Source organism: Palaemon carinicauda, chromosome 38 (genome assembly GCF_036898095.1).
Source record: "Palaemon carinicauda isolate YSFRI2023 chromosome 38, ASM3689809v2, whole genome shotgun sequence".
Classification (NCBI taxonomy): domain Eukaryota; kingdom Metazoa; phylum Arthropoda; class Malacostraca; order Decapoda; family Palaemonidae; genus Palaemon; species Palaemon carinicauda.
Window position 1 is genome coordinate 67,721,238 of NC_090762.1, and position 22,292 is coordinate 67,743,529.

Below are 22,292 nucleotides of genomic sequence, written 5' to 3' on the forward strand. Positions count from 1 at the left end.
TCAAGAGTGACTGTGATTGTTATCCACAATTTCTGACATGAGGTGTGTTATAAATACTTAGAAAACAATCCAATCAAGCTAAGTGGATCAGGTGTAGCCGTACAGATTGAAGAGTCTTGCTTCTCGCATAAACCAAAATTTCACAGGGGACGGGAACCGAGCAAACCCCTATGGGTTCCTGGTATTATGGTTACCTCGACGACGACCCTGTCGTTAGGTTACATGGAAATGGCCGAGTCTTGGAATGCACTTACACTCTTGCTAATAATTAGGAAAGTCGTCTACCGTCAAACAATTGTCTATAGTGATAAGTGGAAGTCTTACTATGATATTGAAAAAGAAAAAAAAAATAAGGTCTCTCACATCAAACAACGGGGTCCGCTTGGGTTATCCATCTTTACAAGTTTGTTTATGGGGTTATTCAACTTTACAAGATCCATAATCTATCTATACTTTTCAAATCCTGTCAGGGTTTACTTCATTCAGAATCTTTCAAAATTATGTTAAAAGTCATTATTCCAGTTTCACAAAAATGTCAGTGCAAAGGCATAGAGGTTTCATAGACAAACGGTTGGCAGTAGGTTAAGCAGGAGCCACCTGTTGAGATACTACCGATAGAGATTTATTGATCCTTTAATTAGCCAGATAGTACTAGATTGGATCCTACTTTGGTTATGGTTCATTTTTCCTTTACTTACACACACACACACACACACACACGAATTGTCTAGCTAATTCTTTACACATTCTCCTCTGTCCTCATACACTTTAGAACATTAAGGTAGCAGAAAATTCTTCACTCAAGAGGTTAGTTGTTCAGTGGTTACTTTCCACTTGGTGAGTATAGAAGAAATTCTTAGCTATTGTGAATAATGTAAGTTATTTTGTAGAAGCGTGAACCAGTGGAGGCGTTATAGAGATTATGAATTCAATAACAATGCCTCAGCTGACTGAAGGAAAATAATATCTATTTTATCTATAATTTGATAATTTATTCTTTATAAAACTTGATAATAATTAAATATTTACACAATTTTCTAAACATAAACCTGATAAATATTTTAAAAAATGTAAAATAAATCGGGATACAAAAAATGGTTCATTACACTTTTATTTCATTAAACTATTAGATTATATGAATTATAAGTAGAAAGTGTACAATCTTATTATTATCATCTAAAATTACTATGAATACAGGGTATAAATCCATTTATAAAATAAAAAAAATACCTTTCTGAAAGTAACCACAATTTAACATAAAGAACTGCCTCGCGTAGTTCGATTTGTTCCCAACAGAGAGCTCTCCTTTCCTTCAGCTGTCGGCCCAAAGTTGCCTGACTGGTACGTAAAATTATCCTGTTATTATCGTCAAACATCGTGAAAGTGCGTAAATGAAATCCAAATCTTTTATAACCCAATAGAAAATATGTTAATTTAGATCATTGTATGATGCACTATTGGGTGATTTAACCCTCTATTAAGTAGAAAGCCGGTGTAAAATAGTTCTTGTTTACATTTACCGCTGCCGTGAGGGCAACATGGCATGATACAAGTTTCTATTAACTATTTTATTTAATTGTAGATTCAAGATGGTGCGGTACGCCGCTCAACCGGAAAATCCAACCAAGTCATGCAGGGCTAAGGGATCTAACCTGCGATGCAGTTTTAAGGTAGGTTTGATATGTACATAGTATCCTATAAGACACGACATGTTTGGCGACCCTTTGGTTTTTTTTTATAACTGCAAAATTTTATTAAATTTATAAAATGTAGTGGCCATTAGAAATGAAACGATTAATTACCGTATAGATTGCACTTATGTCTAATGCTTAAATGTACTTAGTTTCGTGGAAGGCGACTCTCGCCCCAACCACACTCATGTTGCATATTCATTTTCGTTTATTGAGGGTAGGTGAAATCGTAATGAAATGAAAGAATCGTTCAATAAAAGCTGTCTCAAGGTTATTTGCAGAAGGGAGGATTTTGTTCTAAAATTTTTAGCCAAATTCATGAACCATACATTTTCCCCCGGTACCTTGGACCCCCTTTATAGAAAATTAAAGTGGGACCAGTAATAAGGCATTTTTTGGGCGGGGGGTGGCCATGTGCCATAAACAAGTGAGGGTTGTATGTATGTTAACGGCCACCTGTATGTATGATGACTAGGTAAGAATATGCCAGTGTTAGGGTGGTTGCAGGGTACCGTTAGTTAGGGGGGGGGAGAGAAGGTTAGGTAAGTTTGTATCCAAATTTTATGCACAGTGAAGGAACTGGACGCTGATATACAAGGCTCCATGTAAGTGGATGAAAATGATTCGCTTCCTCATGATGATTTTTTGCTCTGCCATGGCTCGATTCACTCGCATGTTAACAATCTCACTGCATCTTTGTTCTTGCAGGCGAGAATTACGGTCATTATGCCCACAAGTCATTCCGCCCACATATAAGAGTCAACATACATGTAAGATTAAGAAAGTGGTGAAATAAAAAACTTTTGTTAACAAATAGCTGCCTATATGCAAGATTCGGAAAGCAGTTAAAAAAATGTATTACTATTCAGAATGTATTTTTTTTTATTAAAAGACAGTTACATACATGCAATATTCAGATAGTGACAAAGAATTGATGTTATATGGTATGACTCTCTTAAAGTTATACATAAGAGTATATATTCATAATGTATATATTATATACACTTGAAATATATATATCTATACAGCATATCATATGCGAGATGTATACACATACAGAGAGAGAGTGAGAGTATCATATGCCAGATGTATACACATACAGAGAGAGAGAGAGAGACTTTAACATTTGTAAATAACGTTTTGCAATTCTCTTTCAAAGATATTCGTCAGATTTGAAAATATTTAAAGGCCGCTGTCTTCTTCTCTTGATATCTAGAATGGACATCAATCATTTCATGGCCATGCTTGACAAGCCAATTGCCAGAATCATCTAGATATATATATATATATATATATATATATATATAATATTATATATATATATATATCTTCGTGGGTCCAAAAATCAAAGATACTAGATATGTATATGTATGATATTAACAGTGTGGGCGAACTGACCCCATAGTGTGGCGAAATGACCGGATACCGCAGGTGATACATAGATGTGCTGCGCACACCAACCCCATATCACTTTAGCGGATATTTTTTACTTTCACACAAGCAACAAAAGCCAGACACTGAACAAGAGCATTTTCATCGTAATCAATTCCTGACATAGATTGAATTACACTAAACTTCAGAATAGATTGTTCTCCCCTTTTGGAGATGTGTTCTATGATGGTACTGAAGTTGAAACTATAGGAGAGGGTGGAAAAATTATGCCAGATGTTGAATAACAAAAAAGAACTTGTGCCCAAATATTTCGAAGCTCGTAACTGGTTGAATAAAGCCATACAGGAAACAAAACGGCTTGCACAAGCGAACGCAAGCAATTTACAGTATAACTCACCGTCCGTGTCCCATATGTAAACAATAGACCATATGTTCATGAACCAATACACAAGTTATGCCCCAGCCCCCATTAATCATATAGAGAAAAATGCTAAACTAGTCGGCACTCGTCCATTTCTTAGCGAATTCTTTTCTCGCTAGTAATGAAATTACTTCATGTAATAACCTTAGATTTTAAAATTTTTTATATACATATATGTGTGTATATGTATGTGGTAATAGTATAGAACACCACGCTCTCCATTTACTGCAATATAATGTAATCCTGCAGTTCTCACCTTGCACAGTAATTAGGTGGTTATTTAAATTCTGGGAAAGCAATAATTAGCAAGATATGTTGAAGAGGGGAGAAGGGGTTATAAAAAGAAAATAGCTCGGTTTCCTCACTAAACGACATGGAACTGACGTCATAGTCAACCAAACAGATCGTGATGGCAGCGTACTTAAACACAAGTTCGTAATGCCAGCGTACATTTGACATACTGTGTTCAAAATATACTTAATTAGAAATGGATTAATTACTCAAAAGTGTCCTTAAAATATGCAATTTACAAATAGTGACACTTCTGAGTAATCACAATTCTTGATTTAGTATATTTTGAATATACAGTATATCAAATGTATGCTGGCATCACGATCTGTTTGGTTGACTATGTTGACGTCAGTTCCATGTTGTTTAGTGAGGAAACCGAGCTATCTTCTTTTTATAACCCCTTACCCCCTCTTTAACATATCTTGCTAATTATTGCTTTCCCAGAATTTAAATAACCACCTAATTACTGTGCAAGAAGGTGAGAACTGCAGGATTACATTATATTGTAGTAAATGGAGAGCGTGGTGTTCTATATTATTACCATGTATATATATTATATCCATATTCTGGCAAGAATGTATTATTTTGAGCTATAGTGGGTCATCTGCTATATATTGTTAAAGTCTTACTTTAACAATATTGAGTAGCTTAGGTAGTGTGGTCAACGAGTTTTGTGGATCAGCCAACACATAGCGCAATATGAACAGGTTGTCATGACAGAGGAGTATTGTTGTAATGTTTAATTGCGAGCGCAGCTAGCCACATCCTAGTGAAGACCAGTAATTAATAATAATAATAATTACTGATATTACACTTACTAATATACAATTGTGGTGGCCTATCTGGCAACTACCTGACTGGTTTTAGAGTCCTGCTCAAACTTTAGTTCCTTTGGTCGTCGAAACTTCACCATTCCTGTGTGCTTAGGAAGCATTTCTGGAACTTTAAAGGTCTATCTTCTAAATCATCAGCAGCCATTGCCTGGCCCTCCTTGGTCCTAGCTTGGGTGGAGAGTGTCTTGGATACTGATCATAAGTATATATATGATCAAGTCTCTAGGGCATTGTCTTGCTTGATAGTGCAATGTCACTGTCCTTATGACATTTTGAATGGCCTTTGGGACGGTCACATTTCCCTAGCAAGCAGGACAAGGCCCTCGAGACTGACTATATATAAATATTAGTGCCAAAGCCCCCCCCCCCCACCCAAGCTAAGACTAGAAAGGACCAGGCAACGGCTGTGATAACTTAGCAGGTAGAACTATAGGCTCCCCCAAACCCCTCAGTATCCTGGCTCACAATGATTAGGATTTCAGACACTAAAGGAACTAATGAGTTTGAGCGGGACTTCAACCCCATTCTGGCTATCATCCGGCAGAGAGACTATCAATAGGTTACAACAACCGAATTCAAATCTCTTGGTGGGATTGGCCTATCAAATCAGCAGAAGTATGCACAATAAGAAAACCCTTTTTAGGAAATTGATGCATCCACAAAGTATATCGTATTTTTAACCTGACAATTGATATCTGAAACGTTGACTGTATACGTACCACCGTTCATGAACACGGTTGACTGTGTGAAACTCCCTTCATGAATTGTAGGGGAAGTTTTCAATATAAAAGAAAGTTCAAAAGTTGATAATAATGAAAAGCTGAGAGATGATTTTGATATATGTGGGAGTTTGATTAATGTTGAGTTAGGAATGAATGATGTGGAAATTGAAGAAGTGGGTAGGTTAGGCAAACCAAGGGAAGAGAGAGAGGAACAAGGACAAAGACAAAAACCAAGGCCCCTGCTAGTTAAGCTTAAAAGCACTAAGGAAAAATGGGGAATAATTGCAAGGGGCAAACACCTCAGGAAATCAACAAAAGAGGAGTTGAGACAAGTTTTCATTGCACCTGACCTCACTTTTAGGGAAAGGGAAAAAGAAAGGAAGTTGCTAGAGGAATTGAGAGAGAAAAAAGAAAATGGAGAACAGGGGTGGTACATAAAGAGAGAACTAGTAAGAAACGACAATTTTCGTCAAGAAGCAAACGCAAGCAGAGCGAATTAGGAAAGGTATAAATTTAGACAAAAAAGTTAGCCAATGTATAAGAATATGCCTGTTAAATATCCAAGCACTAACCAAGCAGAAATTAATAGAAATAGAAAACGAGATGAACACAAATAAAGTTCGTATATTTTGTTTGACAGAAACGCACCAAAAAATAGATAAAATACAGCTGAGTAAAGGTCTGTTAAAGTTAGAAAAAAGAAGGGATTTTAAAGACAAAAAGGGTGGAGGGTTAATGTTAATTTTTAAAAACAATAACATCACTGAAGTAGAGGAAATAGAAACCAAACATAGCGATATAATAATGGTACAGTGCAAAATCCACAACTTAGTATTCCTGATAATACTGGTATATTTCGCAGCAGGAAATACAGAAGAAGATAGAAAAAGAGATCAAGAATTGAAAGTGGAATGTGAAAAATTAATACAAAAAGCAGGAGAAACAACACCTTTGCTAGTTATGGGGGATTTTAACGGCCACGTGGGATTTCTTGGGCACCAACAAGTAGACAGAAATGGGGAAATGGTGCTAGATTGGATGGGTAACCACAACCTAACACTATTAAATGGAGATGAAAGGTGCTCAGGACTATACACGTGGAATAGACAAGATCAGCATAGTGCTATTGATTTTGTACTTGCAAATAATATGCTATATAAACAATTTAAATGTATGGAAATAGATGAAGATAAAACAGTATTAGATATATCAGATCACAACTTAATAACAGTAGAATTGGAAGCAAAAACAAATAGCGAAAATAATTACAATAAAAGGGAAGTGGGAAGAAATAACATATTATAGCAGTGACGCAAAAGATATAGACGAATATGTGAAATCTATAGAGAGAAAACTTGTCAGCAAGGATGTAAAAAACATTGAGCTAAACATAATAATGGCAGAAATGAAACAAGAACATTTGGCTAAAACATATAGGAGAAGGGTAACAAATGAAGGGAAGACCAAAGAACAACCTTGGGTAACCGAGGAAATAAGAAGAAAGATTAAGGAAAGAAAGGAACTTAATAGAAAAAAGAGAAATGAAAAAGATATTAGGATAAAAAGAGAATTAGAAGAAAAATACAATCATAAGAAGAAAGAAGTACAAATACTGGTGAACGAGAGCATAACGTTATATGAGAAAAAGAAGACCAGGGAGATAAGAGATGATAAAAACAATAAACTATGGGAAAACATAAACAAATTAAGAAATAGCAAAGAAATAAAAAGTGAGGCAATACAATTATATGGAGAGAGAGGAAATAAACTATCAGATGAAGAGGCTAAAGAAGAATTAGTAAAATTTTGGAAAACAGTCTACAACACACATGAAAATAGAATAACTGAGATCTGGAATGAGGAGGAGGAGAGTGAATACCTGGATAATTTGAGAAGAGAAAACGACATTATAACTGTAAATGAATATAGTATACCTGAACATCTAAGGGAGCATTACGATGCTGTACTTAATGTCGAAGGAATAATTAAACCCATGCCCGCCGCTGAAATGAGTAAAGGTAAATTAGAAAAATGCTTAAAACGTCTAAAGAAAGGTAAAGCAGCTGGGCCAGATGGACTAAAGCCAGACTACTACAAAGCAATGATGATGAGTGATATATGCAAGAATACACCAGTGAATTGCTACAAAGAGGAACTAGCCAGCAAAGAAAAACCCAAAAGCTGGAAAGAATCCAGAACAAAAATGTTAAAAAAGAAAAACAAGCCAACAGCAAAGGAATTGAGACCTATAGCTCTCACAAATGTATCATATAAAATATACATGGCTTTTATCAAGGATGAAATAGAAAGGCATTTAAAAAGTAATAATGCCATAGAGGATAGTCAAGCGGGATTTACAGAAGGAGGAAGGATTGAGGATAATATATTCATCTTACAATACATGGTCGAAGAAACTTTCAAAAATAAGAAAAAACTCATAGTGGCCTCTTTAGATTTCAAAAAAGCTTTCAATTCCATAAAAAGGGAAGCACTGATAGAAACATTAAAGCAATACAAAGTACATACTAGTATAATTAACTCTATAGCTGAAGTGTATGTGGGAGACTCGACTACGTTAGACATAGGGGAAAGAGTAGAACAAAAATTGAGCATAAGTAGTGGAATAAAACAAGGCTGTACTGCCTCTACAACATTATTCAAATTAATTACTTATCAGATATACCGGTCTGTTCCTACATACTCGCGACGGAGTTATTAAAGTGAAAACTTCCTCAGCGGGCAAAACTTTTGCTATCCGTACCCGAAAGGACCTTGATCTATTCTACAGTAGTACAGGGCTCAGTGCCCCTGAGTGATTTCAAAATATGTGCTAAATACTCCATTGTTTTCAGTTTCTGTAACCATTTTTTCTAACCTCATTAGTTTTTTCACATTTAAATTTTTGAATTTACACACAATTTTTTCTTTTTTTCAAATTGCATTATTTTACTTTTAACACTGCCATTTCCACTATTGTTAGTAATATCATTACTATTATCAAATTTACCATTTTTACTTTTACTGATATTAATATCATTATTATTTTTTTTTTCTCCTTTTTTATTACTACTATTTTTGTTAATATTATTTTTATTATTCCTATTTCTGTATTGTAATTACAACAATTATTTCCTTGTTTATATTTTTTACAACTATTTCCAGTTTTCACCGTAACGAAATATTTTCATTTTTTGTATTTCTAAGCATATTGTTACTAAACTATTAATTACTAATTTTAACTGTGGTTACGTCTCATGAACACAAATCCTGTATATCACATTGATCCTGATGAAAACTTTATTGATTTTGTGAACACATCTGATCTGTTTTCCTGTAAATATTACACTACTGACACATTTAATGATTCTCTCCCTAATCATATGCGGCAATGCCTTTCATTAATAAGTTTTAATATTCGAAGTTTCAAGAAAAACCATGACGAATTTATTGGCTACTTAAATAACTGCAACCATGAATTTGATATCATTGTATTGACCGAAACATGGGCTAAGGAAGAAACTCACTGCATGAATTATCTTCCTGGGTATAATGCGTGTCACAATTATCGGGAAGGTCGGAGGGGCGGCGGTGTGAGCATTTTCGTTAAAGACTCTATTGATTTTCAACCTCTTGATGACTTCTTCAACATTTCTAATGATAATTTTGAAAGTGTCGGTGTAACGGTTTCTATACCAAACTCGCCTCATAAAACAGTAATCTTAGGTATCTACAGACGTCCAGGAGGTAACGGAAATATGTTTTTCGACTCGTTAGAGGAGGTGCTAAGAAATCCAGGTATCTCCCCTATGAATACAATTGTCACTGGGGACTTTAACATCTGCTTAATGAGGGAAGGGGAGAGCGAGACCACCCGCAGACTGATTAACACAATGCGATCTTTTGACTTTCGCCCGTCAATAACTAGACCAACAAGAGTCGGCTCGAATGACTCGCTGTCTTGTATCGACCATATTTGGGCAAATAATAATCTTGTTGGTAATAGTGGGATATTCTTAGCAGATATCACAGATCATTTCCCAATTTTCTGTAGTCTATTAATGCCTATATTAAACAACGTAGACAACAAAATAAAAATTCAATTCAGAGATATGAGCGAAGTGAATGACAGGAAATTCACGGAACTCCTGAGGGGGAAAGACTGGACCGAATATGGTCAAGCCTCATTAGATCCTCACCTGGGGGCGGCCTCTTTTACGGATGAAATGGACAGCTTTTTCAATGAATGCTTTCCTTTAAAAACAAAATATGTAAGTGTTAAAAGATTGGTGAATAAGTGGCTCTCCAAAGGGCTACTGAAATCAATTAACATTAAACATAATTTATATCGAAGAATGAAATTGGGTGCTTATAGTGCCCAACGCTATAGAAACTATTGTAATATGTTGCTTACATTAATTCGCGTGGCAAAGAAAAAATATTTTGATAGTACTTTTGATCAACTCCGAAATGATGCTAAAAAATCCTGGGATCTCATAAATTCGTCCCTTAGGCCTGGAAAGAAAAAGCGCACTTCGCTAAGAAAACTCATTGGTCGTAACGGCGAAACTATTACTGACAGCCAACAGATTGCAAATGCTTTTAATCTTCATTTCTCTACAATTGGCATTACTCTCCGAGATGCCCTGCCTCAAAATAATCAGTTAGATTTTCATTCCTATTTGCCTCCTTCAAATCAGCACTCTATTTATTTGACCCCATCTTCTCCACTTGAAGTAATCAACATTATAAAAAAACTAAAGAACAAAAAAGCAAATATTCATTCTCCCCCTACTAAACTATATAAGAATAATGCTAGTTTACTTGCCTTTCCTATATCCTTATTGTTCAACCGTTGTATTGCCTCTGGCATTTATCCTGACATTTTTAAAATAGCATGCGTTACTGTGCTACATAAGTCTGGTGATAAATCGGATGTCAATAACTATAGACCAATAAGTTGCCTTCCCTTATTGAATAAAATTTTTGAAAAATTATTGTACAATCGACTCTACTCTTTCTTTACTAGATGTAATATCTTTTCTTCCTGTCAGTATGGCTTTCTGCGTGGCGTTAGTACAAGTGATGCTGTAAATGACCTTCTTGAAAATATCTACAATGCGATGAATAAAAATGAATACCTTGGTGCGGTCTTTTTAGATTTGAGTAAAGCCTTTGACACAGTGTCTCATGATGTGCTGCTTAAAAAGCTCGAACATTATGGAATACGTGGAAATGCGTTACTCTTACTAAAATCCTACTTAACGAGTCGTAAACAATTTGTGACCCTCGATGGCCATCTCTCAGAGGTTATGGATGTCAAAATAGGTGTTCCCCAGGGATCAGTCCTAGGACCGTTATTTTTCCTCGCCTATATCAATGATCTACCTCGATCAGTAGGTAGGTTAAGCTCCATACTCTTTGCCGATGACACTACGCTTCACTTTAGACATAAAAATATCTACTCCCTCTGTGATACACTAACCAATGATTTAACTCGTGTAAAAAACTGGCTACTAGCAAATAAGTTAACCTTAAATGAAAGAAAGACATACTTCATAATCTTTTCTCTACGAAGAGCTCCTGATAACATAAGGGTTTCTATAGGAAATCACACTCTGGATCAGAAGTCCAGTGGTAAATTTTTAGGGATAATTCTTGATAATAAACTAACTTTCTGTGAGCATGTAAATATGACAGTTAATAAAATTGCCAAAGTAATGGGTATCATATATAGATTAAAAGAGTATTTCCCCTTATATATTATAAAACAATTGTATCACTCGTTAGTATCTCCTCACCTAAATTACTGCAATACGGCGTGGGGGAGTAGTAGTAGAAATGTCTTGCAACCATTAATTGTAATTCAAAAAAGACTGGTAAGAATCATAAGCTCCAGTGATTACTTAGCTCATACATCGCCACTTTTCCGGTCTCTCTCGTTATTGAAGCTGGAAGACAATTATAAGCTCTCCTTAATGAATATGATGTTCCAAACACTTATTTTGAACAAATTTCCAGATTTAAGACGAAAAATAATTCAGGAACAATCAGTTCATCCATATGGAACAAGAAATTCAAACTTAACTCTCCCTTTCATACGTATTAATAGATGCGAGCAATCGTATCTATACCAAGGTATTAAACTTTGGAATACTCTGCCCGCTTATCTAAAGGCACTGCTTAGCGTTCGGTCTTTTAAGAAATCATATACAAATCTCCTGTTATCTGGGTATTAAGCTTTATTAATGAATATTTATACTTGCCTACCTAACCACAACGCAAGTATGTTTCATTGTTTAGAATATTTTTTTATTTGTAAAACTAGTTCTTTTACTGAGTTTTTTGCTTAATATCTACAATTTTTTCAATGTATATACCATTAGCTTTCATATACCATCTTTCCTTATCATATAAATATGCATTTCCATTTGTTTTTAGGCTAAGATTCTCATTTATATGTATCTATTTGTATACATATGATTATGTATATGTATGCGTACATTTTGTATATCTATATCCATATTTACTTTATTTTTTATTTTTACTTAATTGATGATATTATTTTGTTGTATTATTGCCAGAAGAGCTCTGCTCCACATGGGCTTGGACTGAGTCTTTTTTTCTTTTTGTAAATCTTTGAATGTAAATATTTTTTGTCCAATAAACATAAACATTATTAGATTATAAAACAAGTAGAAAAGGAAGGTAATGGTTTTAAAAATGATATTATAAAGCTAGTAGTATTATTTTTTGCTGATGTCCTAGTGCTTGCTGAGAATATAGAGGATGCTGAATTAAACATAAGGAAAGTGATAGATATAGGAAAGCAGTGTGGTTTAGACATAAATAGAGACAAAAGTAGCGTACTTATATATAATATGAAGGAGAAACCAGATAATATAGAGGGAATAAGAGTAGTAAGCAATATTAAATACCTAGGTATCAAGGTAGATGATGGTAGGAATATGTTCAAAACACAGAAAAGTGAAATGATTGATAGGCGCAAAAGCTAGCCAATCTTACATATTCGATCATAGAAAAAAGTTGTAATAAGATACTGATAGGGAAAACATACTGGAAAAGTGTAGCACTACCTTCTATATTATATGGAACAAATGTGATTAACTTAACGGAAACGGAAATAGAAAAGTTGCAGAGAATAGAGAATGGAGTGTATAGAAGGATGTTAGGGGGTGTAAAGAATACAGCAATTGTAGCCTTGAGAGGGGATGTAGGAGCATCTGCTATGAAAACAAGGGTAATGGATGGTAAGCTGAGGTACCTTAATAGCATTTTTAAGGGAGAATAGGACCTACTTACAGCAATAGTCAATGATATGGAAGAAAAAGAGAGGAAGTGGTGGATGCATGTGAAGAAGTATGCTGAAGAATGTGGGATGGCGATGAGAGAAGTCAAGAGATGTACGAAAGAGGACATAATGAAGAGAACAAGAGAATGGGACACAAGCAAATGGAAGAGTGAAATGGAGTGTAAGGAGAGTTTAATTTTGTATAAAAACTGGAAAAGTGAAATCAAGGAGGAGGAAGTGTATGACAATACATTTTCGTCAATTTTATTATTCAGAGCAAGGACAAACTCATTGGGCTTGTATATAAGAAACAGACACCAAGATGGAAATATAAACTGTATTCTGTGATGTAGAAGAAAATGCTAACCACTTTATATTATATTGTCCACAGTTTAGTGATATAAGAATAAAAGCAATTGAGCTTCAACAACCATACGAAGAAGATAGTGCACAAACAGTTGGAAAATTCCTTTTTTGTGAAGAGAATATTGAAAATAAGAAAAGTATACTACAACAAATGTGGATGAAAAGAGAAAAACTAGTGAAAATAAGGAACACACAAAACTAAAAGACACAGAGGCGCCGTTGTAAAGGCTATGCCTCACCCCAGAACCTGAACCTGAACCTCTCATAAGCCTAGACTAACCTTCTCTCTTGACCGACGCTCGCTAACCCAGCCTTTGTTCAGTACAGAACTGTTACCTACCCTAAACTCCTTGCATCCTTATTTTTATTGCCGATGTTATTGTTTTTTTACTAGTTATTTAAAAAAAAAATTTTTAGAAATTAAATGCTGTGACTCATCTTTTTATAAACATCAGCTGACAAAATGCAAACATTGAGTTATGTTTGCATTCTCAGCAACCTTTATCTTTCTCTTTCCCTACCCTCCAATAATTTGAATGGTATTGTTTCTGATGTTAGCAATCAAATTGTATTGTTTCTGATGTTAGCAATCAAATTGTATTGTTTCTGATGTTAGCAATCAAATTTAGATTATCGTTTATTTTTCCAATCAAGCACCACTTTTCTGTCACATCATACTGTCATTAGCGGTACTTGGTTATTGTTGTCTAAACGCAAATAAAATTGTTTTCCTGTTATGCGACGTGTAGGAATTTTTAGGTATACGGTATGGTAAGTCAAATACTATACTTGTATTAACATCTTTATTAAAAGCTCTTAGTATCATGAGTTATCTCTTGAATGTGTAAATGTATTAGTTTGTTTATGATCGGCGGTGATAAGTTATCACTTGCTTGTGTAAATGCGTTCCTTTCTTAGGTATGATCGGCGATGAAACAAAGAAAACAATGATTTGTTTAATGCAGCATTTGTTAGGAAAAATCTTTATATAGAATTGCTCTTTATTTCATTTATTTTGTAATTACTAAGGATAAAGTAAAAATATTACATAACTAATACCGGGGTGGGGGGTGGGGGAAGATATCTGTTGCTGCAAAAGCTAACTTATACACGTATAAATGCATTCTTTTGTTCGATGTGATCTGACTTGAGCCCCAAAATTAATTTTAGATATTTACGTATACACCAAAATCTAGCCTATATACTGATGGTTTTGTAATTCACCAGTAGGTCGTCAAATATGGAGATAAATGTATTATTAATTTTGTATGTTAGCTTATTATACCAAACGACGCCAATACTGTCTGGTGTCGTGATTGTAATTTTTATTGCATGTGATTAAGGAAACCAAACCACTATTATTAATATTGTTCTCATGAAATATACAGTGATACCTCGGTACTCGACCATAATCCGTTCGAGATCCGTGTTCGACCTCCGATTTGTTCGAGTACCGAATTTTTTTTCCCCATAAGAAATAATGGTATATATTCTATTCCGTTCCCAAGCACTCGAACAGGCCCAAAATATTAATAAAACGTGTACCTAAACAACAATAATTATCTAAATGTGTATGAAATTGGTCAGAAAATCCTATAAAACAATTTTAAACCATTTACTGTACTAAAATAAAACAATTTTAAACCATTTTCTGTACTGTAGTGAACATACCTTTGAGCAGCGGTTCGATGGCATACAGGGATGGATGTGGAGAGGATGGAAGGGGGAGGTTACTGCTTGGAAGGAGAGTCCCCTTCCATGATGTGGCGGGGTAGTTCTCCTTCAGGAGTTGTTTCTCTCTCCAATGAAAGGGTGGGCAGATCTATTTCAGGGGTTTCTTCTCTTCTTTGTCTCTTCTTTGGAGGAGAAACAGGCTTTGATGTAGCAGCTTTCTTTTCTTTTGTGAAAAACTGGTCTATTGTTAATTGTTTCTTCCTCCTCTGCAGTATTCTTCGAAAATGATACATGACACTATCATTAAACATATGCACTGCCCGGTTTGCTACTGCAATTTCTGGGTGGTATTTTTCAGCAAAAGCCTGCACATCTGCCCACTTGGAACAAATTTCATTGATGAGAGAACTTGGAACATCCTCCCTTACCTCATCCTCTTCTGAAGATTCCTGCTCCACAATCAGATCCTGCTGCTGTTGTTGTTGCAGGTGCAACAATTCCTCCACAGTCAACTCGGTAGAATGGCTTTCTACAAGCTCATCAATATCATCCTTGTCGACCTCAAGCCCCAAACTCCTGCCCATGACAACAATTTCCTCAACGACATCAGTGTCATCAGAAATTACAGGGGTAGCAGTGCTTGGACCCGCCTCTGGTTGGAAACCTTCAAACTCCCTCTCTGTGACACATGATGGCCACAGCTTACGCCAGGCAGAGTTCAATGTCCTATAGGTCACACCTCGCCAAGCTTGGTCAATCATGTTAACAGAGTTGAGGATGCTGAAGTGTTCCTTCCAGAATTCCTTTAGGGTCAACTTCGTGTCACTGGTCACTTCAAAACACTTTCTGAAAAGGGCCTTGGTATAGAGTTTTTTGAAGTTTGAAATGACCTGTTGGTCCATGGGCTGGAGTATGGGAGTAGTATTGGGGGGCAAGAATTTGATTTTGATAAAGCTGTATTCTTCTTTCAAGTCATCCTCGAGACCTGGAGGATGTGCAGGAGCATTGTCCATAACCAGAAGACATTTCATTGGCAAGCTCTTTTCAATGAGGTAAGCCTTAACCTGGGGGGCAAACACTTCGTTTATCCACTCAGTAAAGAATTGTCTTGTGACCCAAGATTTAGTGTTCGAGCGCCACATAACTGGTAGTGCACTTTTACAAATATTATTTCGTTTGAACACCCGGGGGTTGTCCGAGTGGTACACTAACAAGGGTTTGATCTTGCAATCGCCACTTGCATTTGCACACAGCAACAATGTTAGCCTATCTTTCATTGGCTTGTGACCTGGCATCTTCGTCTCGTCCTTGGTAATGTACGTATTGGCTGGCATTTTCTTCCAAAATAACCCAGTCTCATCACAATTAAAGACTTGTTGTGCGATCAAATTTTGTTCATTTATGTACCGATCGAATTCCCCCACGTATTTATCGGCTGCAATTTGATCCGAACTAGCTGCCTCCCCATGCCTAGTAACACGATGAATACCTGTTCTATTACGAAACTTTTCAAACCAACCCCTGCTCGCTTTAAATGTAAATGAATCACTTTCACTGGTACTCGGACTTTTCTTCACTAATTCTTCATAGATATGCAACGCTTTTTCACAAATGAACGCTTCACTAACACTTTCCCCGGCCAACTGTTTTTCTTTAATAAATATTAAAAGCAACTTTTCCATCTCCTCAATCACTTGTGGCCTTTGCTTAGTTACCGCCGTAACTCCCGTTGCAACATTCGCCTTCTTAATCATTTCTTTATGCTTTAAAAACGTAGAAATGGTCGACTTCGCCATTCCGTATTCTACCGCTAAATCGGACACTCGTACACCATTCTCATATTTCGCTATAATTTCCTTCTTCAACTCGATCGTTGTTCGCACTGTTTTCCTCTTCTCCTTCCCCTTAACACTCATTACTTTCTTGGGACTCATTATGAAAGCTAAAAAAGCAATTAAAAGCACTGAAAATCACTAAATCACAACGAATGCTGATCGCGCGTTGTCTGAGTGACGCTCTCGAGAGAACTGATGCTTCCCGAACAAGCGAGAGTGGCCGAGATGGCGCGATCATCACAAAGCCCATGCGGTCGTCACGTGTTCGGCTGGTCGAGTACCGAATTTTTGGTCGAGCACCGCAGCAAAAATTTCTCGAAAATTTTGGTCGAACTCCGAATTGTTCGAGTATAGAGTCGTTCGACTACCGAGGTATCACTGTATAACATTGTCTAACTCAAGATTTTCATTGTTTTTTGTTACAGCGTTTAGAATTTTGCAAATAGACTTTCATGAATTCTATGTTTGACAATAGCCTCGGTGGGTATCATTGCAGAACGCTCATCCTTTCTTGCCAAAGACTTTGTACTGTAAATGAGGGTTGGTGTTTCTTTACTTGTGTGTATGCTTTATAATATTCCCAAGTGTTGCGCTGTTCAATGATTGAGGTTTTATATTGAAAAATCTTCAGTAATGCCCGAGCACATTACGCTAATGAATTATCCAAGCACCCCCCCATCTCTTTTTCACTGTATAATACTTGTGAAAATTATTAAGCATATACTGTGCATGCAAGTAAAGAAACTACAATTTTTGTATAGGAAGAATTTGTCAAGAAAGGATGACTAACCTATTTGTCACAGTGATTTGTGTTGAAAGCCAATCTGTAAAATGTCAAACATGGCATTCATGTTGGCCTTTATACATGCTACTTATCACCATATCATAAATGCAATGAAAGAACAGTCTTTATATAAAAATTTCTTAGTGAAGCTTGGATGTAGAAATATTTTTTATGGACCTTGTTTTGTTGCTGGGTATAGTTTGTAATTGTTAAATTGTTTGAATTATATGTCCTTTTAAAGTTATATTTATGATTTCAGAATACATGTGAAACTGCCAATGCCATCAAGAAAATGAGCTTGGCACGCGCTGTGCGTTTTTTGAAGAATGTCATGAACAAGAAGGAATGTGTTCCCTTCCGTGTATTCAATGGTGGTGTGGGTAGGTGTGCACAGGTAAGTTACATAACATAATTTGGCATCTTCTGGTTTAGCAAGAATAGGATGAGAACCAAAACTAAATTGTATTGCCTTGTGGTGTTGCTCACATATAGTTGGTAAAAATTGAACTTTGGAAACTTTTGAATGTGTATTAGACTCCATAATTCATTGAATTTAGCATATTTTAAGGTTAGTTGTTTTGTCATGGTGGTAGGAGAAACTAATAATTTTATTCATATGCTTTGTTAATTCTTTCAGGCCAAGGCATGGAAAACGTCTCAGGGTAGATGGCCCAAGAAGAGTGCCCGCTTCCTTCTTGATCTCTTGAAGAATGCTGAGAGTAATGCACAGTATAAGGTAATTTTGATTAAATTTTGAAAGTTTTGATAATTAGGAAACTTTCCAACATGTCCTAAGTTTGCACAATTGGAGGAAAATCCAACTTAAAGTTTATTCATACCTGACTTGGCAATGGCATACTGTCAACAGAATATACACAGTTGTGTATAATGTGAATTTTTTAGGTTAGCTGTATTCTTGTCAATTGATTCACATTTTGCATCATCCAGTTACATTTGAAGAATGGTATTGATATACAGTATTCATGGATTTCTCATCATTACAGTGTGCTGAGGGTACCCTGAGAATACCCGTAGAATAAACTTACTTTGGTACAAGGTGGAACATTATATTAAAAAACACTTTATTTTTCAGGGTCTTGAAGTAGATCACTTGGTTATTGAACACATCATGGTACAGCGTGCTCGCCAGATGCGTCGCCGCACATACCGTGCTCACGGCCGTATCAACCCTTTTATGAGTTCTCCCTGTCATATTGAAGTATTTCTAGCTGAAAAAGAACGTGTAGTTACAAAGGCTACTGATGAACCAGCAGCCAAGAAGAAAGCATCTAGTAAAAAGAATGCACGCCAGAAAGCTATGGCTCCCAGAGAGTGATTCTGTGACTAAATGTAAAAAAAAAAAAAAATGAGCCTTTGTTTATCCTTGTGATTTTACATTGTTAAATGAGGTATGTGGAGAACATACACTGCCAAAGTCTGTCAGAAATAGTCCACAAAAAGGACGAATATTTCCTCAGAAATAATGTTCCAACACAAAAGTACAACCCTTCTGCTCTTTACTGTGAAGCATTTATTTCGGCGAAGCTAAAACAAGCCGATAAGCTTTTGGTAAAGTGCAACTACTCATCGCTATTTAGCCGGTTAAGTCCCCCCCTCCCCCTGCTGACACCAGCATTAGCAATTAACCCTCACTTTTTAATTATATTTCTCCCGCCAAACATTTTAATCAGTTTACAATTAAAGGCCACTGGCCTAAAACCCAATGAAAAATATTTTCTTTCAAGGCTGCCTTCCTTGGGGCACACCTGTGCAAGGCAAGGTAGCAAGAGGTCTTTGACCTCTGTTTCTGCCCGCCCTGACTTTCGCTCTTCGGCTGGCGGGAGGGGGTGAGCAGTTGCCGACAAGAACTCCTCGAAGTGACTTGTCGAGTAACCCCTTGGGTGGGTGTACCTAGAAACAAACTTAGGCTACGTTTCACAGGCAACACTGCCGACCTTCAGTTTGAGCTTAGCTCGTTTATTGTCTATTGTACAGTAACAGCCCCTGGGGGCCGGCGAGCAAAAACTCTCCTAATTAGGATAATTTAGCTGAGTGTGGGTTTTTTGACCAGGGAATTCAATTTTGGTGTTATTTTATGTGTTCATAAACTTTCTGCTGAAGAGGAGTGTGTCAGGAGAATGAACCTCCCCCCACTCATATGCCAAAAAATATCCTAATAAAATGTCAAATGTATCATATATAATGTAGAAATGTGGATTTGAATGCTTTGATAAAGATTCAAACTGATTTTAGTACCATTTTCAATCTGCTGTTTCAACCACAGATCACACTCGATAGTAGGAAGTAGACTATCTTAATGAATAAGAAAACATTGAAAGAACTATTATAAAACTACTTCCACTAACTAGAAATATGAATAATGATCACATTCACAAGCTAAACCCTAACTAATTCTACCAACTAGAAGTTAGAAAACTTGAACTAGATCAATTTTCATCTGATGAACAAGAATCGGTGTCATACTGTGTATCACTGCAATCGTCTATCTCCGAGTCAGAATCTTCATTGTGCTGAATGTTGCAGATCTTCCATTTCCTGTGGTTGGGGTGCTCCTTAAGGTGAAAATTCTTCATGCATTATGTAAGGTAGGTTACTCCCCTAGGTCAAAATATAGGGAATCAGCATCTGGGTGAGTGGTTTAGAATACTACAGTATTTTTCTTTTACGCCACTTCTGAGCTCTTGCTTCAGCACAGGAGAATCCAGGTGTACAGCCCTAAATCTTTCGGCATAAACTGCTCCATGTCATAGCGAATATCATCATCTTAAAGGGGACTGGAACCAACATTGCTCAACAGTTCCCTAGCTTACTCATTGTTCATTATCTATATCATGACCTAATGCTTACCAAGACCATAAAGGGCTGGCATAAGGTGTCATCCCGAGGTGCAGTGAGCTGCCATGATCACTTCTGATAACATCCCTTAAAGTCTGCTGTTGACATACCCATCCCATCATTTAATATACAGGCTTGTGAGAGAATTTGTACCTTGCACATGTTGGTATCAGCAGTGTCCATCACAATGTCCTGAGGGGGTTTAATTTTCTGAGAATATAGAGTAATTTGTATTCGTGTCGTCTTCTGCGTGAGTTTAGACATTTGAGGCCCTTATTTTAAGTAAGGTCATTGCATACTAATTCTTCAAAGTAAATAACTTCCTGATTATTCCGACGTCTCAGAATTGCACAATCTTTCACTTTGCGTTGAAGGGGCTGCTTACAGTCAGGGTCGGAGAGAAATCCATTTCAGTTGGTCTGAGGAATTCATCAGAGGATTTGGGATATTTTTTCCCCGGGGCTAATTGTTTATGACACTTCCTCTTGTTCTGATCTTTGATGCAAGGCTGTACAGACACATCATTAACCATGATTATTGAGATTACAATAGGATGACGAGATATTGCTACCCGTCTCTCTTAGCAGGTTCTTGGTCCCCCCCAGCAGTAGGAATAGCTAGATGCCATTACTGAATTCAAGCAGTTCCGTCCTTACATCTGTCATGTCAAGCGCACTAAAAGCTTTCTTTTAGTGGTTTTTTGCTTGGATCTATCAACGTAGAAAATAAAAGGCATTCATCAGTACATGTAAGTCTATTGTCTAGAATCTGTTCTAGGGATAGAGAACCAATACCTTCAGCAAAAGATATAATAGCTGCTACCTGTGCTTGCTCCATTTCAGCATGAATTAGTTGTGTGATTAACCACAGTCATGTTCTCAAAATTAGTTTATTTATTTTTTTGGTTATTCTTGCTGTGAGGGGTACCTGTTATGAAAGACTCCCCCCTCTAGCAATGCTTCTACCTGCTGTGCTCCTTAAGTGGTACAGAGAAATCCAATTTTGATACATCAGAAGCAAGCATTACAGATTGTCTTGAGCAGAGACCATGGTAATGAGTGTTGAACATATATCTTGCATTTGTCTAATGTAGCAATGATGGCTACTATGTCCTGCTCATCCTTGATCATTCTAGGTGGCAGCCAGTCACTATGTGTAACATTTCCTTTTCTATTCATATCCTGTTCAAGAAGTGATTTGATTCTAATAACATAATTAGCATTTCTTGCTTTTAACAAAGAGCTGCTTGTCATTCTGCAGGAGCTGTAACCACCCAGCCTTAAGCTTGAAACCCAAATTCATGTTTACGTCATTCCACATATCTTGAGGCATAGCTGTGAATGGGTGGCCTGTGAGTGATTGAACAAAGTGGTCCTTGAAAAAGTCACTTGGATCATCAGAGAGGCTCTTTAGCATTGCCCAAGTCTGCCAGATACTGTGCATAGTCACTGTTATAGGCTGCCAGACCTTTCAATTCAATTCATCATATGATTAACGGACCCGTTATTTCTAAAGATGACATCCAATACCTGGCCTCAGAATCTGGAGGAGTATACACAAGGAAGACTTTTCTTTCATTGCAAGGAATTAGACAGAACAATAGGGTGCAGCTAAGCATTTCCTTGACATTATCACCTGTAAATAAAAGAAATTAATGATATTTTGGATTACTACTAGTCTAGAATCTATTTACCAAGTCACTTCCCCCAATTTTCGGGGTAGCCGACATCAAAGGAACATAAGGGGGGGCCTTTCCTCTACCCTACTCCCAGCCTGATGAGGGATTCAGCTGAGTTAGGTTGGTACTGTTAGGGTGCCCCAGCCAATCTCCCCTGTCATCCACCTTAAATGAAGTTTCATACGCTGAGTCTCCTACAGCTGCTACCTCCGCGGTCACCAAGTCGACTGGAGGAAGCAGCGGTGCTTACCGAAACTGCATCACAAATTCTCGCCATTTATTCCTATTTCTAGCACGCTCTTGCCTCACATCTATCCTCCTATCCCCCAGACCTTTCTACACCATCCATTTACCCAAACCTTGGCCTTCCTCTTATACTTCTTTCGACTTGTATTCATCACCTTCTTTAGTAGATAGCCACTTTCCAGTATCTTAACATA

At 36.7% G+C, this 22,292-nt stretch overlaps 1 protein-coding gene across 2 annotated transcripts; it reads left to right on the forward strand.

The window, feature by feature from the left end:
- The first annotated feature begins 1,271 nt into the window (after window positions 1–1,271).
- Window positions 1,272–18,675, forward strand: RpL17 (ribosomal protein L17). 2 transcript variants are annotated; one of them, XM_068362331.1, is made up of 5 exons: window positions 1,272–1,341; window positions 1,583–1,670; window positions 17,578–17,712; window positions 17,956–18,054; window positions 18,412–18,675. In XM_068362331.1, exons 2-5 carry the CDS (start codon window positions 1,590–1,592, stop codon window positions 18,652–18,654), a joined length of 558 nt encoding a protein of 185 aa, XP_068218432.1. In that variant the 5' UTR covers window positions 1,272–1,341; window positions 1,583–1,589; the 3' UTR covers window positions 18,655–18,675. The 2 variants fall into 2 exon arrangements, with proteins under 2 accessions (XP_068218432.1, XP_068218434.1); XM_068362333.1 differs by having other exon boundaries at window positions 1,274–1,383.
- Window positions 18,676–22,292: the final 3,617 nt, after the last annotated feature.